The sequence below is a fragment of the Pelodiscus sinensis genome, chromosome 2 (genome assembly GCF_052426305.1).
Source record: "Pelodiscus sinensis isolate ZL-2025 chromosome 2, ASM5242630v1, whole genome shotgun sequence".
Taxonomy (NCBI): domain Eukaryota; kingdom Metazoa; phylum Chordata; order Testudines; family Trionychidae; genus Pelodiscus; species Pelodiscus sinensis.
Genome location: NC_143053.1, coordinates 32,353,603 through 32,381,026, shown reverse-complemented (window position 1 = coordinate 32,381,026; position 27,424 = coordinate 32,353,603). Strand labels below are relative to the sequence as shown.

The 27,424-nt window shown below is 39.2% G+C and overlaps 1 protein-coding gene across 4 annotated transcripts in view; it reads right to left on the bottom strand.

The window, feature by feature from the left end:
• ANGPT1 (angiopoietin 1) overlaps positions 1–8,077 on the bottom strand; it is a 224,729-nt gene extending 216,652 nt beyond the window's left edge. Inside the window, exon 1 of one of the 4 annotated variants that reach the window (XM_075920222.2) lies at positions 7,376–8,077. In XM_075920222.2, coding sequence (XP_075776337.1) covers positions 7,376–7,672 — 297 coding nt within the window. In that variant the 5' untranslated portion in view covers positions 7,673–8,077. The remainder of the gene's footprint in view (positions 1–7,375) is intronic. The other 3 variants (XM_075920221.2, XM_006113014.5, XM_006113011.5) reach the window with 3 other exon arrangements.
• Between the last annotated feature and the right edge of the window lie 19,347 nt (positions 8,078–27,424).

Sequence of the window (27,424 nt, the reverse complement as noted above, 5' to 3'; positions counted from 1 at the left end):
AGTTCTTACTTGTTTGCATTGAACAGAATCTTAATTATATTCCCCTCCAAAAATTTCTAAACTCAAATGAAAATTTTTAGTAAATACTAGACATGTCTTTATAAGTAATAGTGCTAATAGTCTTTAATCACTAAAGATCCCAAAAGTCCTTGCAAATATTCATGAATTAAGTCCCCTATCACCCTAAGTAGGGAAGTATCATTATACCCATTTTTATAGGTGGGGAAAAGGTCGCCAACTGTGGTTTGCTCAAGGTGACCAGGAAATGGAGTCTGTGCCTATACTTACACTTGCTCAACAAAACTTTTGTTATTCATGAGTGTTTTACCACCTGCCCCCATGAATGATAAGGTTTTGTCAGAGCAAGTGCTTGTGTGAATCTGACAAAACCCACTTGTTGGGGGTGGAAGTATTTTGTCAGCAAAAGTGTTGACAAAAAGCATTCACATGTAGTGACTTTTGGTGACAGGGCTGTGATGACACAGTCTTGTCCCTGAAAGCTGTATAGTGTAGACACACCCTGAGTCTCCTGATACCCAGTTCTATTCTTTCCCCCATGGAATGAATAGCCCTTTTTCTGAGGCAAAAAGCTTGTCAAAGATACTGCCTGCCTGCAGCAGGAATTGAAGTCAATGGCAACTGTGTGTGCTTAGAGTGTCTGAAATATCATGTGACCTTACGTTATATCTCTATATGATTTGTAAAATATGCCCTAAGGCAGGTGAGATTACCAGAGGAAAAGTGTGGGAAATTTTTGAGACAAGTTAGGTGACCAATACGTTTAATTCTTTATTATTACCAAAGTTTCTAAGTTGTGCTATAATTAATGAAAATACATAAATTGGGGTTGTACTGCACAGTGTGGCACAGCTTTCTGCCAAAGCCTGGGAACTATTTAAAAAAAAGTCATGTGCTAGAAAATGTGGCCAAAAAAATGTGAGATTGGCTTGAAGTCTAGTATTCTTCTTTTTGTTTTTTTTTAATAGGGGTAAATACTGTATATAACTTTCCTACACTTAGCTGTTCTCAGATGTTTCCATGTTAGAAGTCCTATGTCTTTCTTGTGGGTACTTCCATACATCTCTAAGGGTTACAGGAATTTGGATGTAGAATGCTCTTAACAAAATGCAAGTATGTGAATGCAATAAAGTATTGTTAAAGGGTAAAATGGCCAGTTTTATTTTTGGACACAAATGTGCAGTTTCTTAGAACACATTTGTTTCCAGATAGTTGTTCTTGTGCTTTAAGGCCCAGATTGCTACATCCTTACTTCCATAGTGAATAGACCTTGCTATGTAAGTAATCCTATCCGAGGTAAAAGCCGTGAAAAAGGCTAATACGGTCTTGGGATGTATTAGGCGAGGTATTTCCAGTAGAAATAAGGAGGTGTTAGTGCCATTATACAAGGCATTGGTGAGAACTCATTTGGAATACTGTGTGCAATTCTGGTCTCCCATGTTTAAGATGGATGAATTCAAACAGGAACAGGTACAAAGAAGGGCCACTAGGATGCTCTGAGGAATGGAAAACCTGTCTTATGAAAGGAGACTCAAGGAGCTTGGCTTGTTTACATTAACCAAAAGAAGGCTATGGGGAGACATGATTGCTCTCTTTAAATATATTAGAGGGAGAAATACCCGGGAGGGAGAGGAATTATTTAAGCTTAATACCAATGTGGACACAAGAACAAATGGATATAAACTGGCTATTAGGAAGTTTAGACCCGAAATTAGGCGAAGGTTTCTAACCATTAGAGGAGTGAAGTTCTGGAACAGCCTTCCAAGGGAAGGATTGGGGGGAAAAGACTTATCTGGCTTCAAGATTAAGGTAGATGGGTTTATGAAGGGGATGGTTTGATGGGATAACATGATCTTGGCAACTAATTGACCTTTCACTATCAGTGGTAAATAGGCCAATGGTGGGATGCTAGAAGTTACTATAGAGAACTTTTTCCTGGGTATCTGGCTGATGAGTCTTGCCCCCATGCTCAGGCTTCAGCTGATCGCCGTATTTGGGGTCGAGAAGAAATTTTCCTCCAGGGTAAATACTTACGTGAGTAAAATTTATGTTTTTGCAGAATGTGATCTTACATTTGCAAATACCTGGGTTACCATTTAGAAGTTCCACATTAAACAAACACAAGACCCCAGAATGGTGCTGGAAAATGTCATAAGTAAATATCTTCCCAAATCATAGAGATCTTGTTTAAGAGGAGTATTTTTTGTTGCACCAGGTGCCAGAAGCATATGCAAGCACATTTGTACAGCATTTAAAATGCAAAATGGAAGAACCACATACATAATGTATTGTTTACTTGCTCAAAACTTCAACTAAGGCCAATTCCAGGCCTCTTTGGAATTTTTGTGGACTTCTGGGAAAATGTGGTTCATAGGTAAGGCAAAACAGTAGTTGTGACTTGCATTTCTGTCCTTATACTTAAGATAGTCATTACATTGTAGTACATTGTAGTATTTTCTCAGTTTCACCAGCATTTAAGACATTGTGTTACCAGTGTAAGGTGTTGATTGGCCCTTGCATGGCCAGTGTTTATGAAGCCTCCTTCACTTGTGAATAGCTTATAGGAGGGCCAAACCGATTTCCAGATGGTGCATTCAGGGAAGCGTTGACACATTACTGACAGTGCACAATGTCCCAAAGAGAGTAGAGAGGGGCAAGGAGCAGAGGGAGCCATGTCTCCATCTTTCCACGATGGAAACTGGACCTTGATGGCCATTCACAGTGGGAATGACAGCCACTGTGGACCCCATAGCAAGGTGTGCATGAGGCCCAGTTCTGCTCCCCTGCATGGGATGGAGCTGAAAGTAGGAGGAGCAGGGCTAGAGGAAGTTAGCTTTTAGTACCACCCAGATTGCAGTGCCCTCCCCTCCCCCAACTGCCCTCTTTGCCTCCCCCCGTTCACAGGCCTGGGCATGGTGAATGGGCACGGGGAAGGAGGGGAGAATGCTATATTTATAGTTGCCACCTCTGTGGTACAAAAAAACAGGATAGATTTTTCAGGACATCTACTAGAAAAAAGCTACTTGGGAAAACAGGATAGGCAGCAACCTTAGCTTAACCCTTTAAAGGCAATCTGGCCACATGAAAATTGCAACTAAGGCCATCTTCTCAAAAGTTGTGCTCCTCTACTTGTGCTGACAGGTCACAGCTAAAAGCCAACCTCTTTTCATATGGCAGCACAGCACATTAATCAGGAGCTGTTGAAAAATGTGTTGGTGAACTATGAGGACAGTGAGTGTCTTGTACATATAACTGACAGGCATACAGGAAGGATAGACATTAACTACATAGAGTAGATTTTAAATAAAAACATAATAAGATAATATAATTGAAGATTATTTTTCTGCTACGTACCTGCCAGGACTCAAGTTCAGGATTCTATATGGACTCCACTATGGCTCATGACAGCACTAATAAATGGGAGAAATGATGAAAAAAGAAGCTCCTTGCATCTGGGTCAGGTGTTAATAGGATTAATCAATAGTTGAAAGAGAAAAACAAAAAATAATGAATTTGGGTCTTGGCATCTTAGAAAGATTTTGATGGACCTTTAAATCCAAAGCCATGGTTAGTATTTTACATTGTATAATGTGGTCAGCTTTCAGTTTCAATATACTATATAAGGGTATGTCTACACTATCCCGCTAGTTCGAACTAGCGGGGTAATGTATGCATACCGAACTTGCTAATGAAGCCCGGGATTTGAATTTCCCGGGCTTCATTAGCATAAAGCCGTCGCCGCCATTTTTAAAAGCCGGCTAGTGCGAACCCCGTGCCGCGCGGCTACACGTGGCACGGGCTAGATAGTTCGAACTACGTAGCCATTCCGAACTATCTGTACTCCTCGTTCCACAGGGTTCGCACTAGCTGGCTTTTAAAAATGGCGGTGCCGGCTTTATGCTAATGAAGCCCGGGAAATTCAAATCCCGGGCTTCATTAGCAAGTTCGGTATGCATACATTACCCCGCTAGTTCGAACTAGCGGGGTAGTGTAGACATACCCTAACTGTGTAAAGGAGAGAACAAAGAAGGTTCATTGACTGTTTATGATACCATGCTTCATGCACTCAAAGCTATTGCCACCATTATGTACAGTGATCGCTAAATGGATTTCATACATGTAAATCTGCAGCCATTCTGAATCCATTCATATTCCATCAATACCATTCATTCACACAAGCTGACAATGAAAAATAATTCCTGGGTCAATTGCCAAGATAAAATTTCATACCACTCTTTTGAGAATAAGAGCTGTAAAGTTCAATACCAAGCATGCCAGCCACTTAATGTAAGAAAAAAAATTAGATGTACTGTTTTCAACTATTAAAATAAACATAGTGCAGAAATGAAACCCAAGCTTAAACAATGGGAAAAGTTATCCAGTAGTAAAATAAACAGTTCTTGGAAAACCTCTGAACATGTTTACCAAGCTATCTTCTTGGTAGTTTCTATGGAGAGCATTTTGCTACATCCTTGGATTGCCAAGGAATCACAGTAACTCTAACAATACATATGTAAATTTCATGGGACAATGATGAAACTTATGTGCCTATAGTTAGCACTCCAGGCAAGGATATTTTCAGCTAGGTTTAGACTAGTGGATTTATTTTAGTTTCAGAAATCTAATTTTTAAAAAGATCAAAATACATTTATTCTTGATTAGATAAACTAAAAGCAGCCACTTACTAATTAAACAATATATACTGAATTCCTTTTATACTAACATTGCTAGCAATCTTTCTTCCAAATGACCAAAAGTTAGCATTTTGTGTATATTCTATCACAAATGCAGTGTTCTGGCAAACATTGCCTACCTGCAGTTTTAATGAATAGTATATATTACTTTGAAGAGTAATGAAAACATTTCTTTTACATTAGTCAATATATAAATGCTGGATTCTACATATATTTTCTAATTATTATAATCATTGAGGAGTCCTCTTGCACTTCAAAAACTGACAAACATATTTGAGGATAAGCTTTCTTGGGCTGTAACCCATTTAATCAGATGCATGAAGTGGAAACTTCAGTTTGGCTGACAGATAGATAGATAGATAGATAGATAGATAGATAGATAGATAGATAGATAGATAGATAGATAGATAGATAGATAGATGATTTATATTACCATGTGGAGGACCAGTGCACAGAATGATTGTAATGGAATGATTTGGGTCATAGCAATAAAACAACTAATATTTCTAATTTCCAATCTTCACAGCAGGTGCATTAGAAAGTGAACAAACAGTATATTAAATACATCTTACATTACAAATTCAGGAAAAAATAATTTGAGGAGATAGAAATTGGGGGTGGAGGTTAAATATTTTCCTTGTTTTGAAAGGGAGATGGCTATTGCTGATATGGGCTGCAATGACAGCAGCAAATTCAGTATTCAGGGTCGTAATAATGTAACCAGGTCAGATTCATTTGCCTCCACACTGAGAAACTGAACCTTTTATTCTAGTGAAAAACGGACTCATGCAGATAAGTTCTCACTGCTGCATGCCAGTTTCATGTAACCCGTGGGAAGGTTTCACCTGCAGGCAAGTTTTGATCATTGACAAAGTGCACAGACCTCAGAGGTAACATTTACACTGACTAGCTACCTGTTTATCCATCTTCTCCCCCTAAAATGTGAATACTAGCTCTAATTCAGACTCAGAACTCGAGAGACTCATTTTTCTTCTTGTCCAATTCCCAAGTGAAACAGTGATCTTAGTTCAGTCCCTAGTGGACAAATGCAGAAATAAGTAACAATCTCATAAGCATGATTCAGCAGGCAGTTGTTCAAGTAAAACCATGAGCGCAGGAACACAGATAACATTTTTACTTTCCATAGAGTTTGCTTTGAAAAGTACAGTGATAACTGAATAAGAAATGTTACACCCTCCAAAGAGACAAGCCTCCAGTTCTAATCTTTTGTCTTTCTAAAGTACTTCATACAGTTTAAATAAGGACTGAAATAAAAAGTGAAAGCTACAGGACTGAGCTTATCTCACTATGTATGTTTTCTTTTACACATGTGTTTACTGCACTTAATCATCCTCATACCATTAGCAGCAAACATAGAGTAACTGCAGATAAATTGACAAGGAAATAAGGACACTAACGACAGAACTGTAAAACAAAAGGTGTTAAATCTTTTCTGTAGTAGCTAACAGGGATGGGAATTGTAAATGATACAGCTGTCAACAATTACATTAAAATGGACTTTTATTGTTTATCCAAAATTTGTTCTAAATGTCAACTCTTATTACATCTGAAACATGTAACTTGTGGAATACAAAAGACAGAAAAATTTGTTATTGCAGTCTTAGCTTATTAAACATTTCACCAATTGTTTGAGTGGTTTTAGTGTTACTGGCTAAGTAACACTAAAGAAGTTACAGGGACAGCAGTAATATCTGTGAGTCCACTGATACAGATAAAAATATATGTTTCTGATAGAAATGATCAGCTGTGCAGGATCATAACTCACTGCCAATTCTCATTACCAAGACAGTGGCTTACTTCCACTTGTAGCTTTACTCACATGAGCAGTCCCACTGAAGACAATGGGATTACTCAGATAAGTAAAGGTATTCACCTGCATAGGTCTTGGCAGGATCAAAGCTCCAAATTACATTTTAAATACAAGAAGTTAATTTGAAAGTTTACACTTTTAGCACAAATTATTTAAAAAGAATTTATTTTTATATTCCCCCAAAATCTCCTGAAATTCCTGCAATACTATCTACTTTATGTAGACATGTCAATGAAAATCATGCTGTTTCATGTTTAATATAATCTATACATTTTTTAAAAAGTCATACTGTGATTTCTAAAAACATGTATATTTCTGCATTTTATGAATTAACTGACTATGGCTGTACAACTGACTCTGTTTTGGGGAGATTAATGGAATTCTCATTACATGGCTTTCAAATTATTAATCACATTAAGGCAGTCATGTCACTATTTTGTTAAAAATGCATAGTTGCTGTGTATACCAGGTATCCTTCTTGACATCTGATCTGTCGTCCAGAACTATAAATAGACGTTATAAGAATACTTAATGAAAAGCGTGCCATCATTAGAAGTCTCTGAAGGATTATTATACACTCTGGCTCTCAAAATATGGTCCCCTAAGATCAAGCTTTAAAAAAGACATCTTCCAGCAATGTTAAGAAAGTTTTGCTCCCCAAAACAAAGTAAGCCCAGGAGGAAGTGGTGAGCACTAGCTGTAATATTTCTCACATGGAAATAGACAAATCCACATTATCTCAGGTCTCAAAGAAGCACATGCAAACTGTGAACAGCACAGGAAAACATGATAAATAATCAGTTAAAGCAGAATTTGAAAGCGCAATACTTACTTTTTGCAGCCACTGTGTGTAATTTTCCATCACATGTTCCAGATGTTGCAGTTTCTGAGAAGAGAAATCCTGTTCCACGTGAGGAGCATCTCTCTGAAGAGCATTTGTGTTGTATTGGTCTGTCGTGCTTTCACGACAGTTCCCGTCTTGTTCTGGAAGAATGAAAGTATAGGTGCACTGCCCATGCTGAATCCGGCTGTATCTTCTCCCAGTGGTTTCTGGACCCCGGCGCTGATTACTGCACCCTATGTGAGCCAGAAGAGCAGCCAGGAAAGCAAAAGAAAGGAAAATTGTCATGTTATTACTACTTTTCTTTCCTGCTCTTATAGAAACTTTTACCTCCTCTGTCTTTTAATGTGTCTTTATTTTATAGAAAAAAATCTTTGGAAAGAGGATTGGAGAAGAGTATTTAAATCTCAGCTTGGGCTAAAATGGTTTTTATTTCACAGTAATTATAGCTTCCTTAGTTAAATTTAGAAATATTTATTGCATAGTAGCTAAGATTTATGGTTTCCTCTCTGTTACAGTCCAGCATGTAGCCTTCCTTAGTTAGCTGCATATGCATATCCCAGTCTCTCTCCCCTACACTATCTGCTGCAGGACTGCTATTTTCTCTCAGACCTCAGAGAGTTTTATTAAGGTTGCACTTTCAAGCCAAGCTGGAAGCAGGCTGCCTTTCACAAGATGACTTGATAGGAATGTGTGTATGAGTGCGCCCCTATGCTAAGGATGGCTGATGGCTCAGTACAGAGGGATCATCTTACAAACTGGCTCGATGCATTACTTCAGTCTTGACTAGTTGTTCTGTTCCTGTTGCACAGAACTGCTCCGGACAAATTCACATATGTTTATTAAATGGGGCAGTCCACCTTAATATACTTCCTATGTTCACACTGACTTATTAATATGTAGATAAAGTGTAGAAATTTGTTGTAATCCCTTATAAGTAAATATGCAGAGTCCTGAAAATAAAAAATGTTCAGTATTAGCTATTTGATTGTCTTTTGAATGCTAAGACAGAAAACTGACACTTATGGAAAATATTAACGTTTCCCATGCTTCTTTTTTTTTACAATGACATTTTGAGCAGTGTTTACAGAGATTCTCTGCACAAGGCATGATGAAATCAAAACTGCCAAATAATATTTAGAAAGAGCTATGCAGAAGAGTGGCATTTCTATATGTTCAGTTTAAAGAATAATATGTCTAATTTGAAAAAATCATAGTCAGATGTGCTAGACAGAATATACCCTATTTGCTATTGTGTGTGTTCATGTAAAATGTTTCTATGAATCTGAAAGTTTGCATTAATTAAATTAGCATTCCTCATTATATGTTTTATTATTTTGTATATTATTATGCATATGTAATAGTCCTTTCTTGAGTGCAGAGGACTGGAGTAGATGACTTATTGAGGTCCTTTCCAGGTCTTCACTACTGTGATCTAGGCAGTATTTCCTAATAATAACCTCCTTCAAAAAAGCACTCAGGGACCTATTTAGAATAATATTTTAAGCATTAATAATGTCTTTGAAGATGGATCCAGGAAACAAAATTTTGAAACAATCTAAAAGTTCCTAAATTTCATGAGAGTTTGAATCCAGATTCCCATTACATCTCTAGTACATTGCATATAAATCAGAGTTAACTCCTCTGGAACCCACTTTACAGCAAACTGATGTAAGGAGGTCTTTAACATCAATATTGTTATTGGTAGCAACAAGACAGCAAAAAAACTATTTGCATCAGTAAAGGCTGCCTAGATTCCACCTTTGGTGCTTGTGTGGGTATCATAAGCATTTCTATAGAAATTCCACTTTGATTCAACAAAGTTGCAGGGGTTGTGAACCAGAATTCTTTGCTGTTCCTGAAGAAGCTACTGCCAGTCAGAGTTAAAGACTTAGTCTTTTTTGTTCAGTTCAGCCTGACCTTTCATCATTAGCCTGAAAAGGAGCCAATGTATTTAAACTACAAGGAAATCTATTTTCTTCTGAGAAAGAGAACACAAGGAAACTTTCAGAGCAAGGTAACATGTTCTTGATCTGAGAGAGAGAGAGAGAGAGAGAGAGAGATGAAATGGGACTAAGAAAGGAAAAGAATAATTCACTTTGGAAGAATAAAAACTTCCCTCCGTTCTTAGAACTAGTCAGCCCTTACTTCACCTTTCTTATTTTCTTTTCCTTGCTTCTATACCTATTTTTAAAATTAACTTAATAGAACCCATTATACTACAAGCACTTTTCATACTGTTCCAATATTCTCAGACTTACTTCTCTGAACTGGCTCCGACAGGGGAAGCACAAGCAACCTCCCTTCTCTAAACTGCACCAGTGCCTGCAATGAACTTGCTCCTGAGATTGTCAATTCCCTTGGCAGGGACCTGGCACAGAGGAAATGAACCAGAAAGTTCAGGATCTGCTCATAGCCCTTATGAATACAACTGTGGCCACATATGCACACATATAATACAAATATACATTTACTATATTTTTTTTCTAGATATGATGCCTTGCATAAGGCCATACAAGAAAAGACTAACATTTTCTAAAGTTCACTATTCCTATCTTTTTATACTGCTATCATTCTCTGAGAAGTTCAAAGGACCACTACTATCTTCAAGTTCTCCTCCTCATTACAAGAGTATATTCATCCAATCATCAAATAATAATATCTTGTGACTTATGTGACCAACTCCAATTAACCAACATGGCTCAAATTTTGAATATCAAGGATTTAATTCTGTCAGTCAACTGTTTGTGATTTTATTCCTGAAAGGAAAAGGCAGTTCCCTTCCCACCCACAAAAAAACCACGTATTGAGTAATAGTGACTAATAAATACATTTGAAGGAATTCTCCATCTTCCAGCTGAGATTCCATGATGAAAAAAAGGAACTTAATTGAGTAAGTAATTTATTCACAATCACTTACTCAGTTCTGGGTAAGTACAAATGATCCCTGTTTTACAGATTCAGAGGCAGATAAAGACTAAGGGTATGTCTACACTACCACCCTAGTTTGAACTAGCGGGGTAATGTAGGCATACCGCACTTGCAAATGAAGCCCGGGATTTGAATTTCCCGGGCTTCATTTGCATAAGCCGGCTGGCGCCATTTTTAAATGCCGGCTTGTTCGAACCCAGTGCCGCGCGGCTACACGCGGCACGGGCTAGATAGTTCGAACTAGCAAGCCATTCCGAACTATCTGTACGTGGAACGAGGCGTACAGATAGTTCGGAATGGCTTGCTAGTTCGAACTATCTAGCCCGTGCGGCGTGTAGCCGCGTGGCACGGGGTTCGAACAAGCCGGCATTTAATAATGGCGCCGGCCGGCTTATGCAAATGAAGCCCGGGAAATTCAAATCCCGGGCTTCATTTGCAAGCGCGGTATGCCTACATTACCCCGCTAGTTCGAACTAGCGGGGTAGTGTAGACATACCCAAAGTGACTTGTCCTAATTTACAAGGAAGTCACTGGCAGAGCACTGACAGAACAGAACCCAGGTGTGAATTTACTTTCCACATTCAAATGCATTCCCAAGAGCACTTCCTCAATGTCTGTGTCCTTCACCCCCTTGTACTTTCGCTATAACAAAATCCTGGGACAGTGTAGAGATGGCCCAAGAAGTCTTCAGCCTGCTTTTTTTATTTAGTTGTAACTTGAAATTCAGCAGTTGACCATGTAATCCAACCTAATACACAAAATGGATGAGGATTTTGTCCAGATCAAAGTTACACTCACATAACCTTAGTTCCCATTTATCTTGAAGAATACACACATATGTAATTGGATGTTTTTTGTCGTAGAATATTTATTCACAGACTTTAAATATACTTAATGAACAAAATCAATGAAGTTTCTTTACATATCTATTGCAATGTGTGTTGTTGCTGCAATTAACCTAGATTAAGTTACAACACATCATACAATATAACTGGATTGCTCCTGCATAACTTTCTCTACATCATCGCAACAGAAAATGTATAGAAAGTATCTGTCAGGACCTAGATAGCAAGTCCAGGATTTTTTACCTCCAGCAGAATCAATGGAATTTTACACTGTTCTATTGATACCTTACTTTCTCAACAGAGCACTTAATCTCAATTAAAATATATACCAGGAATTTCAGGATAGAGTTACTGAAATGAGGTCTGGATTTTGATTTCATTGACACCGGCTTTGTATGTGTGTTACTCCACTGACTTCAGTGTTCCCGATATACACCCATAATATATGAGGTAGAATTGCAGACACTTTTTCCAGTATCTGATTATCAAGGACACAAATTCAGTTAGCCAATGGAGAAGAATTATTTACCATTTTAAACACTTTCTCCTATTGCTTGAATGTTTTGGTTGTTAATCTCCTGGGGGTAAGTTGTTGGTGGTTTCAACTAAATGAGTCTTCAGGAGTGAAGTGTATATATTTACATTTGTATATTCAAGCCATGAATCTTATGCAGTATACTCCACCAGGTCATTCTGTCAAAGGAACACTCTAATGTACAGAGTCATTCTATTTCCCTCTGCAGCTTTTACAGCATCTGATCTCACACTTGGGAGCAACCAAGCAGCAGGGAAGATTGACATAGTGGTAAAAAAGCAGCAGGTCTTTAAAAGGACGCAATGGTCTGCTGCAGAAACAACCGAGCTACCGGTTATTCTCGTTTGGTCTGGTGAAAACATTTTCTGTAGACCAATTGGATTCTGTTTCTCAAACACAAATGATGAGGCTTGTTGGGGCTCTCTATGGCTTTATTACGTTATCGGACTGATCCCAAATGAGCAGTGGTTAAGAATGTTGTGCCCCTATTTCCTGAAAACTTCATTTCATGCTGTGGAATGCATGAAAAAAAATGAGTAAATCTTACCTTCCTCACAACTCATACTTTTTACCCATGGTCAGAGAAAGTCAATTAGACAAATTCAGTTCACTTGATTCTTATTCATTACACAGGAAAAACTACCAAAATAAACCCTTAACTTCTTGTTTAATAGAGGCTTTTAAACCAACATTTATGCCCATTGGACTCACAATTCTTTCCATGCACAAGGCCTTTTATTGCATGCAACTGCCATTCCCATCAACAAGAATTGTGGGTGTTTATCTGGGTCATGAACTGTTTGTAAACAACTGGAACAGATTTCCTGGTTCTTAATGACTACCTACAGGAAAAATAGTGGTGATCCCACTTTTCTGCAATTCTTTTTTGGGTGCCTATAACAAAAACAACCTGATGTTGGTGTTATTAATGATGGATGTTACATAGGGATACATATACAGGGCTGAACTTCTGGTGCCCAGAAAATGATTAGTGGGTACAAATCTCATTGCCTGTGCTTCCAACAATCCAATTTGTGCTCACAGTCAGGAAGCAAGAAATGCAAGTATTGATTTGCATCTGCAACTGAACTATGTGTGCAATACACAAACATAAAAGTTGCTGGAGTAAATTGTAGCCTTTTTAGTGCTGACCAACAGCACAGTAACTGCTGAATAATTTACTTATTCCAGAAACTACTCCCAGGACTTGTTCCCCACTGGTGAAAAGTCCCTGTGAGAAAACAACGTCCCAGTATTTTGTGGGGCTGAGTTTATGATCTTTGTCCATATAGGAAGACTAGTATTTAAATTGTGACAAATCAAGTTATTTTGAGTGTCAAAAATGACAATGATATGCTATTTAGATAAGAAATCACCATATTATGAATATTCTATCTACCCTAATATTCTTGACAGCTTTGTGGTTTTTTAATTCCTACTTAAATAAAAATTAAAACCATAATTTTTAGCCAGCAAGTTACTTTGCCTATTAAAGAAGTCATTGCCTTCTGCAGCAGCTTCAGTTTCTCAATTAATTTAAGGTGTAATCCCAAGAGAAGTGTGTCATATTCATCTAGTTTGATGTCACGAAGGCCTGAATCATGGCACTGAGATATGTGTGGGAAAGAAAATGTTGCAAGCCCTTAGTCACATCCAAATGTTAAAAGGTCATCCTGGCTACCGCCAAAAGGTGATCATCCAGTAAGGACTGGGAATCTAAATAGACACCAAGTTAATATGAGGAGCAGCAAGTGACGGACAAACACATTAAATTAGAGGAGTGGATAGTCTCTTCAGCATAGCTGTCTTTTGTTTTCCCAGCCCACCTGTCTTTCAGATGGTCTGAGCCTTAGGCAGGTCAATGTCATTCATGTGCCAGACTTTATGAGTCTTTGGGAAGGTTATTAACCCTTTGTCTCTTCAGACTTGAATAAAAGGGCAGCCACTCATGTGCAGGAGCCTTGGTGGGCTGTCTGCACAGGGATAGAGAGAATAGGGAGTGCAGAGAAGCAGGCAGATTTTTTCCTTAACGTGTATGTTTTCCTTAGACATAGACATAGAAGATTCTGAATAATTCTAGTACATGTGCTCAACACTCACAGAATTTGTCTCAAAGAGAAGTGTGAAGCTCCTCATGAAAAGCTTCATCCATTCTGCTAGAAGTTTGCGGGGACATCAATATTTTCGTGCCTGCAGATCTCTGGGGGTCAACTTTTTCAAAGGCAGCTGATTGATAACATCAAGACGAATACCTAATCTTTGTCTGTCCCTAGTAAATCAACGAGCAGAGTTAATGTAATCTTTCTCCCATATCCGGATCAGTAACCAAATGGACATGGTTACTATAATCTCACCACAGCCTTTTCAGTCAACTTAATCACAAAGGGAAGATTAGACATGAGACAACAGCTGGATAGACTGTCACTGAAGTAATGGAATCTTGAGTATAGCTTACCCCAAGCGCTTAAGAAAAGCTGGCAGCCCTCCTTGGACAGAGGTGCTGTTAATTTCTACTAACTCTGGCCACAGCATGTCCTCCCTCCTGTTTCTCAGACACAAAAGAATGGATCTAAAGAACAGTGTATTCCTCTGAGACCTCCAGTATCTGGCGAATTCACACAGAGTTGAAGAAGCACTTGACTCCCCACCCCTGATTCTGTCTCAGCTCTTTAGATGCAGACACTTCCTTCCACATCTAGATTATTTTTCTCTGTAAAATCAAATTTCCTCATGATGAGAGGAGTAGCCTCTAAATGGAGCCAGCTAAGATTGTACATTTGAAAACAAATCAGATGATCAACATGATGAAGTTCTCTGCCTCTTTCACTGCTATGTCATAAGAATCTTCCATGACTACAGGAAGTCATTGAAGATTCTTCCTGTAGTCATGGAAGATTCTTATGACATAGCAGGGAAAGAGTCCTTCCTCTGTTACAGTGGTTTGACATAGCAGAGAAAGAGTCTTTCCTCTGTTACAGTGAATTGTAGGTCTTTCCAAACTACTGTACCCCTTTTAAGATCTGATATATCTTGTATTCCTCCTAGTTTTATCCCATTTTAAAACTTACAAAGAAAGAGACAAAAATACAAAAGTGTGGCAGCATGCTTTTACTGAAAAATTGCATACTTTATCATTTTTACCATGTAATCATAACATAAATCAATTGGAATATAAATATTGTACTTATATTTCAGGGTACAGCGTGTAAAGCAGTATAAACAAATCATTGTCTATGAAGTTTTAGTTTGTACTAATAGTACTTTTTATGTAGCATGTTGTAGAACTAGGCAAAAAGCTAGATAAATTGATGCACTCCTGGGAAGATCTCTGGGTATCAACAGGGTACATGTACCCCTGGTTGAGAACCATTGCCTTTTAGACCTTACAATGGCACAGGAGTTCTGACGCAGCTGTGCCACTGTAAGATCTATTGTATAGCTGATATCTCTGCTGATGGGAGAAAGCTCTGTCCAGTGCTTCTAGTGGTGTAACTTATATCAGTTGTGGGGGGGGGGAGGGGGGGAGGGGAGGGTTTCACATTCTGAGCGACATACGTTTTTCTGACAAAAGTGCTAGTATAGATATAACCTTAGAGATTATGAGAAAGGATTCCTAGAGGTCATTTATCAATGACGATGGACAAAGGGTAGTGATAAAAGTTAGGCCAGGTCTACACTGGCAGAGGAAATCAATGCAAGATACACAACTCCAGCTATGTGAATTGTATAGCTGGAGTCAATGTACTTTGCATCAGTTTTCTGGGGTGGTCCCACAACAGAAGATTGATGGGAGAAACTCCTGTTGATTTCCTTTACTACTTGTGAGGAATACCGGCTGCTGATGGGGACACCCCTCTGCATTCAGTTTAGTGGGTCTTAACTAGACCTACTAGATCAAATACTAGGGGATCGATCGCCAGCATGTTGATCCTCTGACAAGTGAAGATGTGGCCTTAGATAAAGTAGGTACTAAAGGACCAAAATTCCAACATTTTTACCCTATAGTCTGGCACTAAGAAATTTGCTCAAAAATGAAGGAAACCCCCCCACAAAAACCCCACCATGCTGAGCTTCAGAGAGCCTAAAACTCTACAGTCTCTCAGACTGTAGCCCCCTCCCCCTAACTATTTATTCATTCAGTCTCAATCTCAACTACTAATTATTTTGGTACTAGGAATCCACCATCTACAATACTGGAGGTAAGTAAACAGCCATCCACACACAGCAAGAAAGAGACAAGAGACAGTCTGGATTCCAGAATTGCAGCTATTTCTTATTTAAGAAAGGTGGCTTATAACTAAAATATCACCTATATTATTATACTGTTCTTTTCTCTCCCATACCTGTTTATTTTTGCAAGTTGCCTCTGGTTACATGTTCTATGTATGGCTATGAGGCTGCTGCATGACTTGAAGCTCTGTCCCAACATGGGTTATGTTAAAAATACATAAGTCAACATGGGTTATGTTAAAAATACATAAGTTCTCAATTAACTAGTTAAAAACTTGTCCATTGAGCAAAACTTTTTTTTTAAATGGTTAACCAAACCCTTTTACTTTGGTGAGTTAATGGTACAGTTCACCTTCTATTACTTAAGAAATAAATATTTCAAACTATAAAAAAAGGACGTGGAATTGTAGTGATGAAAAAGGCTAAGTGTTGTTGATTAACAGTATCCATGTGACTCACTATTCTAAGGTTTCAATGCACAAGGAACCTTCCTAGTCCCATACAGCACACTAAAACTTCCCGAGTTCCCTCAGGGGGGCAGCTCTTTTGATGTCCCCACCGGCCTCTCATCTCATACTGAGATTGTGAGCCCTTTAAAGAATGGGCCCTTTTTCTCTTCTGTTTCTGCACCTAACACAATGCTGGCCCTGATCCCTGACTATGACTCTGAGATGATCCTGCAATGTCATTCTCAAAGTGTGGTTTTGGGCTCCATTTTCATTGGGATGCTGGGGCTTGGGAACAAAGCTGAAGCTTGAACCCCACCATCTGGGCACTTATGCTCCTAGGAAATTTAAGAGATTTTGAAATTTTTATCCCACATCTTCAGCTGGTGTAAATTGGTATAGTTAATGGAACTCCAGCAATTTATGCCAGCTGAGGATGTGGCCTCAAATTTCTAAAATGTCAGTGACCACTTAAACACTGTTTGCTGAATTTAAACTATGTCTTTGCTTTCCATTTGCTGAATATCACAGCTTTGCTGTATGGTCTTTTAAGACTCTTTGTTACTGTCATGAAGGTGATGACAGAGATCACATAATATGTTATAATGGCACTTCTTAAATTAATGGAACTATATCCTGTGACCCAGGCACTGAAATATGAGCACTAGTTATTGGAATCTGCCCACTGGAGCATGTATGTTCATGCACTAGATCACTAGTGGCAGACAACTTCCTTTCTTCACATAAATAGCTCAGGAAAGAGTATGTAGTGCACTGTTTAATAATGTACAGTTTATTCTCTATGTATTCCAGTCATTATATTTTTCACTTACATTAAGATACAGCATCCAAGTGACCTGTTGTTCCTGTTATGATGTAATTTAAAGCAGATCTCTTAATTCTGCACTTGGATCACCATAAACCCATCAGCACATTACCCTAGGATCAGCATCTCCAAAATGATCATTTAGGGGCATAGATAAATGGGATTCTTGACTGGTTGAGAAATTATGAGGGAGGGAAAAAGGGCTTAGGGATTGGGACAACCATTACCTATTGGCTAGAGCATGGTTGACGAGCTGGGTTTCTACTTCCTACTTTGCCCCTGACTCCTCTTGTGATCCTTTCTAAGTCATTGAAGGTCAAGTTTTCAAAGTGCCACCTTGTTATGCTTTCAATTTTGAACACCCATCCTGATTTTGAGAGGTGTTCATTACCCGCAGTACCCTATGGTTTCAAACTGAGTTCCTAGTGGCCAGAAATTCTGAAAGTACAATTTGTTGGCCAATATGTGTATCAAATAAATAGGAACCCAGAATCTGCAATTTCTTTTGAAACTGTAGGCCAGAGTCTCCTGGAGCCTCAGTTTTCTCATCTGTGAAATGGACAGAAATACTGCCACTGTTAGGCTATGTCTAGACTGCAGGCTTCTTTCGAAAGAGGCTCTTTCGAAAGATCGCGTCTAGACAGCAGGCGGATCTTTCGATAGAGGAAATCCGCTTTTTCGAAAGAGAGCACCCAGCGAGTCTGGATGCTCTCTTTCGAAGACGGCCTCTTTACATTGAAGAACGCCTTCCTTCGAAAGAGGAACTTTCGAAGGAAGGCGTTCTTCCTCGTGAAACGAGGTTTACCGCCATCGAAAGAAAAGCCGCGTTCTTTCGAAATAATTTTGAAAGAACGCGGCTTGAGTCTGGACGCAGGGGAAGTTTTTTCGGGAAAAGGCTACTTTTCCCGAAAAAACCCCTGAGTCTGGACACGGCCTCCGTGACAGTGCATGTTCCCTGCCTAGGATAAAAGAGGAAGGTTCTGCAGTTGGGTTTGCAATCCACTCAGGTAAACCCAGAAACAGCCCAATAAAATCAAAACGGTGGCAGAAAGTGATGACGCAGCTCCAAATCCCAATATGACAGACTTCAGTTAAAGCCAAAAGGAAGCTGAGATCTTGAGACATTGATTCCTGACAACCAAATGTGTAACAAGAGAAGTCATACAGAATGCATGCACTTTGTATAGTACTGGAAAGCTTTCACAGGTTACATGAGAAATTCAAATATACCCTCTGAGCATACTTGATATCAGATGAGATGAGACAGGCAGAGAGTGGCTAGATGGTGTCTGTGAGTGATATAACCTTACACTCAGGAGGAAGAATGCATGGAAGAGCTGTAGAAATTATGTTGGATAACATCAGCGTGAAAACCCTACTGTCATGAAAATTAGTGAATGTGAGAATAACAACGGCCAGGCTTCAAACCAGACGGCTGTGTCTAGACTGGCAAGTTTTTCTGCAAAAGCAACTGCTGTTGCGGAAAAACTTGCCAGCTGTCTACACTGGTTGCTTGAATTTCTGCAAGAACACTGACTTCTTATTGTCTGAAATCAGTGCTTCTTGCGGAAATACTATGCTGCTCCTGTTTGGGCAAAAGCTTTTGTGCAAAAGGGCCAGTGTAGACAGCTCAGATTTATTTTGTGCAAAAAAGCCCCGATTGCCAAAAAAATGACAACAACTCTACTGTCTCAGAAGAAATCATGGATATAGCAGCAGAAGACTCAAAGTGATAGTGGTGAATGACTGCACTTTCTTTGTTGCACTGACACCCAGAAGGTAGAAGACAGTCTTTTCTGGAACAAAGGGTTTCATAAGGTCACACAATAGACAATGAGATCAATAGACAATGTATCTGTTAGCCAGATAGACTATGGGTGTATGTCTAAGAGAAGGGCATCTTCTTTAAGGGATGTCAGTGCGCGCAGGGGAGCAGAAGCTGGCTGAAATCATTATCTTCTAGTGGCCATATTAGAATTTTAGCAAAAAAAAAAAAAAGTTATGAAGGAGGACAAAAAGAGTGTCTTAGCAACAGAGAAACTGAAGGACAAATAAACGTGGATCAGATTCCAGATTACACTTAGCCACTGAATCAGTGCTTTAGAGGACCAGGCTTTATGAAAGTCTAGAAGACAGATAGCCAAACGGGGAAAAGATTGTAGTTGAGACAGAATAGGAAATAGTGGGTCTTAAGAGAAAGATTTTAAGGGTGGAAAGCAGGCAGGGAGGGAGAGCTGAATAGGGGAGGAAAGTGGGGACTCAGAAGGAGATGGTGGCTGGAGGAGAGATGAAGCAGCAGGGAGCAGCAAGATGGAGCAGTGGTGTTGGGAGAAGCAGGGGGTTGAAGGACGAGGAATGGATGTGGAGGGGGGAAGAAGTAGGGAGCATAAAGGACTGGGAGGACCAGAACCTCAGTGGAGTGTGGAGGTAGAAAACATGAGCTCAGACTGGGGGAAGCTACAGGTAGCTGGGGCGGGAGAGGGACAGTTGTGTGCACGAGATGGGGAAAGAAATGTGTATGCGTGAGGGGAATGGTGATGATGGGGAGTCAGCGAGTTGTGTAGGAGGAAGGAGTGGATTTGGAAATGGGAAGGGAAATGGGGACCCAGGGAGAGCGAGTGGAAAAAGCAGTGATCCAGAGTGGAGTGGAGGATGTAGGAGGAACAGGCACTGAGATAGTGGAGATGTGGGGGCAGAAGAAGAAGCCAGATGGAGAGCTAGCAGAGACTCCTTATCACAAACCAGAGGTTTCTCAATTCAGTCTCCACAAACATTGCCTCTGGAGGAAGGATACAGTCAGTATGTGTGAGGGGAGGCACAGTGGGATGTGATTCCAAGCCAGGGCTTTAGAAGAAGAGAATTCTGGTGAGTCTGAAATGAACTTCAGGAGGGATAAGAATAGCGAACATATTAATGAGTAACCAGAGGAGAAAGGAGAAAGCAGCTGACTGTAGGGCTTGGGTAGTCTCTAATATCCCATGAGCCCATCTCAGTCCTCCCCCCTCTCCCCTGCCACAGGTCTCCATTTCCGCTTCCCCCTACTCTTTACACAAATCCTACCCCTATCAAATTTAGTCTGGCGCAGCAATTTCTGTGGCACCCCTACTCTTGTCTACATGTATCAAAAGTTGACATTTTAATACTCTGCTTCTTCAGTGGGACTATGTCTACACAGCAGCATTATTCTGAAATATCATCAGTTATTCTGAAATAACACAGTGCATGTCTACACAGCAAGCCCGTTATTTTGAAATACATTCAAAATAATGGGCTTCTTACTCTGACTCCTGTAACCCTCATTGAATGAGGAGTAAGGGAAGTTGGGGGAAGAGTGCCCTACTTCAAAATCACTGCTGTGTAGACAGCACCAAAAGTTAAAATAAGGTATTTCGACTTAAGCTACGCAATTAGCTTAGCTCAAGTTGCATAGCTTATTTCAAGTGTAGCCCTGCAGTGTAGACGTGCCCTGGGTGCACAGCTCAGACTACATAAGAAACAAAATGTGTGACCCAGTAGTGTTGAATATATTAAATTAATTAATTCATTAAAAGAGAATCTAAACTCATTAGCACACTGGAATCAAACTGTGCCCTCCCCTATTTAAAACAACAGGTGAAATGTATTTATATATTACTGGGACCTGTCAAACTCATACAGCTGATGTAAGCAGGTTTGAGCCAGATTTCAATGTTTAGCTGTGTGCAACAGACGACAGTTGCTCTGCTGTGTATAATTTCCCAGTGCAAGATATTACATTCCCAGGAGCACAAGGGCACTGGATCAAACAGATCATAAAATAAGATTTCAGTGAACTCTGCTTAAATCTTGAAAGCTGCTGATTGACTGATATTATCATAGCATGTGTATATCAGGCCCCACCCCTATTCAAGTCAATAGCAAGACTCAATGTGATTTGAATAGGAGCATGATCAGGCTCAACAAATGTGCACTATAGAAAGGACATCACAACGAATACCACTTATGATACAGAAAGATCTCTGCAGTGCTAGCAACAATATGAGAGAAATTAACAAGCATCAACATGTCCTGCATTTCCCACTGAATCACCATTCTAAATGATGCCCGTAACTTCTCTAACCATAACATCCCTCCTCATGCTGGGTCAGCTTGCTCTTTTCCAACATTTACATTGCTTTTGCTTGGCATCAAAAACCTTCACAACTCTGCCCTTCCCCTCTTGCACATACTTTTCTGTTAGTCTGTCACTTCACCACCTTCACTTCACCTGCACTGCCAGCCTCAACTACAAGTTTCTTCACATCTCTAAACTTACACTGTCTTCTGCAATGCTCCTTCTACATGGAAAACTTCTGTGAGCCAGTTCATACGTACTAAACACCCTCCTCCTAAATTCTTCATTTAATGTGGCACATACAAAGCAATAGACAACTAACATGTTAGGTGTTAGACTAGGACAGCTGACATTCATAATTATATTTAGAAAGTTGTAAGTAGCCTCACTATTTTTACTACTCTCACCTTTTCCCCTTCATATGACGATTATGAGGGACACAGCCTCAGTGGGGCCTGTTGCAGAGTGGCAGCAGGGTCAGGCCCTCCCCCACACTCTCACAGTTTTCATGGATTGCACAATTTGCAGTGATGAAAACACATCACCATGAATGGAGAGGGTTTTCTGTACAGGTCTAATGCTGGGACAATGCTAAACTGGAACATAATTTATTTTCTGACTAACATAAGCAGGAATCCATTATTAACTTATTACACATTTTCATAGACTTTCAGAGGGCTAGAAGGGACCCTCTTGAAGTCTTAAAATCCAGTCTCCTGTACTCAATAAGACAAAATAAACTTAATCTAATCCTGGGAGATGTTATCACCAATGACAGGGTTTCCACAGCCTGCTTTGGAAACATGTTCCAGAGTTTATCTACTATATACAGTAGACTTCCAATAATCCAGAACCTATGGGACCTAGGTGGTGCCGGATTATCAGATTGTCGGAGTATCAGGAGGTACTATAAATTGGTTATGTATATACTGTATGCAGTATATACTGTATATAAAGTGTTCTTAACCCTTTTTATTGTACATATTGTATACAGTATACTGTAATGTTTTCGTTTTTTTAACCCTATTTTACCCTTTTCGCTCAGTTCAGCTGCTGCTGCTGTTACCTTGTGACTCATTTTTTGCTGAAGCTCACTCACTAGGCTCTTGCCATTTTGATGCTGGACTATCAGGAGTGCTGGACTATTGGATGCCGGACTATTGGAGTTTTACTGTATTTGAAAGAGTCTGTCTGCTCAAGAACTTCTCCAAAATTATAAGGGCTAGGACCATTAAATTTAGTATACAGCTTCCTCTTATCATAACTTGAGGCAAGATCAAGGATTGGTTATGCCAGGAAAATGGGATATGCTTGGAACAGGATTTCTTCTCAGAAAACCATACAGAAAAGAGACAGAATCACCAGGCAGTTGAAGGGGGCTGGCTGGGGGCAGCCTTTCCCTCCACTCCCTGCCACCTTCTAGGACTGCCCCAGCTCCAAGTCCCCATAAGAGAAAGGAAATGGGGTCATTGTTAGGGGAGATGAAATAGAATGGTGGAGGATGGCAGGATGAAGTGTGAGTGAGTTGCAAAGCTGGACTCACATCTGTAGAGGTGTGGGGAAAAAAAGACAGATTGAGCACAACAGCAGTAGCAACTGAGTTATGTCTTGTGACCTTCATGGAGGAGAGTAACAGATGCAGAGGATTAGGATTCAGTGGAGATTAGGATGGGAAAGTCCTAGCTTGAAGCTACCCAGAAGTCTAATAGTTATAGTAAAAGAACATTGCAGTTGATCTATTATCATGTTATTTACTTTTGATGGGCAATTTAATTGCATGTGATTTGAGGAGTTATACATTTGATTGCTGTTTTTAGGGAGTGGTGTGGTACTTTATTGGGTTAGCTTAGGTGTCCAGGGTGAATCATATTGTTTTGTCACAGCAGGAAAGAGCCCTATCAGCCACCAAGCCAAACACTCCCTCGCCACTGGCTGTGTGGCAATATGAGTGCTCCACTCCACTCTCTGTGAACTCTGCCCTACCCCAGGGCAGGCAAGCAATTTAGACAAAAGCAATTTGTTCCATTTGTGCGTCCAGTCCCCTGTCTTTTAGACAACTGCTATTTAAACCAATTCACTGCCTCCAGGGAAGCAGTGCACCACAGTTCACTGATTTCACCTTAGTTCACCACTCTCCTTTGCACAGGGCACTTTGGTTTATAGTAAACCCAAATCTAATTTGATTAACAGGACTTGAAGTAAAGGTTCAAAATACAGGCAAGTAAAAGGATCTTGGAAACATAAGGTTATAAGTAAAAGAAAATATAATACACAGTCTATAGCCAATATTTATCCGCAGGTTACTTTCCTGTCTCTCAAAATATTTCTCATCCATTGGTTAGTTCTTTAAGCATCTGACCAGAACACAGAGCTGGGATCCGTCATGAATGAAACGCCCATCACCACTAACAGAGAGATCCTCCTGTATTGTATATGTACTTGGACCTACCTTGTGCTCTTATACAATCCTAGGCTCTCTCTTAGCACAAGGGGCCCTCTTTTCTGAGAACTCTCTTGGGGGTCTTTGTCTTTGTAAAGTTTCCAGCCTGCTTGTACTCCAGTCAATAAACAAAGGATGTCACTGTGAGAGTTTAGAGTTCTAATGTTGATTGGGTCAAAAAGTTCTCATACTCCCCCTCCTTAGGTGATAGATTTCATTCCCAATATATTTGGAACACAATATTTTAAATAACTCTACATTTTCCCCTCTGTAAATATCTTGCAATAATCCTGAGAATCAGCTAGACCCATAGCATAGGCAGAGACCATATATACAACCCTCTTTGGAGCAATATTGAGAAAATGATCAGATACAGACATAATATCCCAGGCAGCACATGCCTGGACACATCTGGGCATGTCTGTGTCACAAGTAGTCATGCTCAACAATGAGAATTGCTTTCTATATTCTTTGTTCTTCATTGGTATGAACAGAACAGGTACTACACAGAGATAGAGGACTAAATTTTAACAATTTGTGTTAGTGAAAATGCATTGTAAAAACCAGTAGAGCAGGTAGTGCCCAAGCAAACATGTAGTTAATCACAAAATTAAACAAGTTGCTCCTGCAGATGCCTGATTTTATTGTGAATAAAATAATAACAATGACACCCAGATCTTACATAGAGGTTTTTTTTAATCACAAGAACTCATTCAGTCTTGAATGTGGGATTTCATTGATTCCATAGATGCATGCATATTTTTAGAGGTATACCATTTGCATCTAGGGTTTAAAGTATAGTCCTTTGTATAACCCTTTCTGCCTATAAGCCCTGGTCTACACTAGGGAGTTATTTAAAAAAAAAAAAAAACCTCTTATTCTGAAATAATAAACAGAATGTCCACACTACCATCCCAGTTATTTTGAAATAACAGGCTGGTTATTTCAAAATTTGTATTCTTACATTCCTTGGGGAATAACACTTATTTCAAAATAGTTATTTCAAAATAGCATTAGTGTGGATGTTCTACTGCTGCTATTGCAAAATAAGTACCTCCCAGAGAAATTCAAAGTCATTACTCCCCAAGGCTTCCTGGGACTCTAAGTCAAGGTAGCGTGTCCACAATAATGGAACCTGCCACAGACTAATCTCAAGGTTTCCTGATAGTGGGGACACACTATTTTGATTTTGTTATTTCAGGAGTTATTATTTCGAATTTAGTTATTTCAAAATAATTTCCTAGTATAGACATGCCCTAGCGGGGGTAATGTAGTCATCCGCAGTTGCAAATGAAGCCGGCGAGCGCCTATTTTAAATGTCGGCTAGTTCGGACCCCGTGCCGCGCGGCTACACGCGGCACAGAGTAGCTACTTCAGATTAGGCTTCTAATCCGAACTAGCTGTACTCCTCATGGAACGAGGTGTACAGCTAGTTCGGATTAGGAAGTGTAGACATACCCTGAGAGATACCATTCCAGAAGCACTAGCTGAGGCAGTCAGAGTATTCATGAATTTTTGCTGGAGCCTCTCTCCTGAAATGTAGCAATATACTGTGATATATTGGAGGACGGCACTTGTAATTCTGAAATAAGTCTATTTAAAACTCTTTTTCTAAACCATGGAATGCAAGAAATGTGTTAATATTTTCATTACTGATTTATTATTTTTGGTTATTTCTGATTATTATTTCTGAAAGAAGCAAACATATTTTAAATGTAACAATGAATGTCAACTCTTTGGCCAGAAATATTTTACCTTCATTAAAAGTATACGATTACGTTGAGATCAGTCTCTTTATTCTAAGCAATTTTTGTTTTGCTGTCTTGACTGCTTGCATATTTCTGTTGACAGCTATTCGTTCATTACTATTGCTATTAAGTAGTTTTGTAGAATTTAGCTCTCAATGTGATAGACAATTTAAGAACTCCAATAAAATAAATAAAGGAATTCCATCACCCCATATTGCCAGAAAATTAAAAAGAACAAATTCACTATGTTAACGTGATACGTAAAACAATGTGTGAACTCCCTCTGCTGGTTCTTCAGCAGCAATACTTCATCACTGCTAGAGCAGTCCACATTCCATTAGACTAGATAATCAGATTCAATAGTATAATGAGAGACATGTTGACCTCTATAAGAACAAAACGCAAAACTGGATCTGTTGTTTCCAAAACTGGGGAAATGCCAACGTTAGAATGGAAAGCCATGTTTTTTTAATAAGACGTAAAAATATTTAAAAAATAAAATGAGTGAATATTGCATAAACTGAATTGAAGAAAATAAGGAGAAGCTGTTCTGTCAGGTCACATGTGCTCATGGTTCCTGTTGTCAGGGTAACCACTTCCTCTGTAAATCTTCAGAAAGACAGCAGATCACAAAGCCACATGAGGAAAAACAATTATACGAGTCTTCCTGACTCAAACAAATAAATACATTATAACTTATTTTTTATTCATTTGGGGTTGAATTCTGACCCTACAGAATTCAGTAGGAGTTTTGATATTGACATCAATAGGGCAAGGATTTGCAAATTTTGAAGACTGTTCAATGAGAACAGAATCTTCTCTTTCTGCACATTTTCTCCTTTCATTTAACTTCTTCGGGATGTCTCAGGATGGAGAAGGTGTGAAATTCTTACCAAAAAAAAAGAGAAGATATTTTAGTACTTAGAATATCTATACCACCTTAAACCTCCTCTTTTTTGTCGTTTCAAAATACACAATTGCAACCTCAAATTTTAAACAATGATTTTTTAAAAAATTTATTTCAACTACCATTAGCAGAAGATCTGTTGTAATGGAATCAATTTCTCCTATTCCATCATGCCACTGAATATTTCCTTTGCAAATACATTTAAATGATACAATGGTACTACAGTTGTTATAATGACCAGTAAGCTCCACGTTAAGGATTAGCACAGTATCTGTTCAAAATGTTCTTGTCCTAATTAGGCCAGAAGATATTCTTACCCTGATGTAATTCTCTTCAAAGCAGAATCAAGCTTTTCCTTGAGGCTGGGAAATGCCTTATCTCTTTTCAGTGAGGCCTTTTACTGAAGGGAAACACAGTACCCATTGTATGAGGTGTTAGTCAAGTGAATATTCACTGTGAAAAATTAGCCCCACAAAATCATCAATGGGCTCAGCATTTCAATTTAGAAAATTAGCATAACTGCTTTGTAACAAATTGATGCCCAATCCCCTATCTTGTTTTCCCATCACACAGTCAGCATAGCACTTTGTGCCTTGTGATCCAAAACAAATGGCGGCATGCACCACAACAGACCAATAGTCCATCTAGTCACGTGTCTGGTCTTTGACAGTTTATCTATTGGTCATATGACAGACTCACTTACCTTCACGATGCTATGGCCCCATATATGGATTCAGATGGAAGGGGTTACATCTTTTAAGCTGAAACTGAAAATATATTATGGGATATAGGAATTATATTTGGGGTCAGATTCTTGGCCAATTAAAAAATAATACATGAAAAAAAATCTAACTTTTATTGACAGTTATATCTGAGATACGACAATGATTTTCTTATGTTTAGAACTCTATGGTAACTGTGGGAGAATGTAAATCTTTTAATAGCAACCACTGCACTTATATTTGATACCAGGTGAAAAATGCAATAAAAACAGTCACTGAAAAGGAAAATAAACAGAGAATGAACAATATGAAAATAT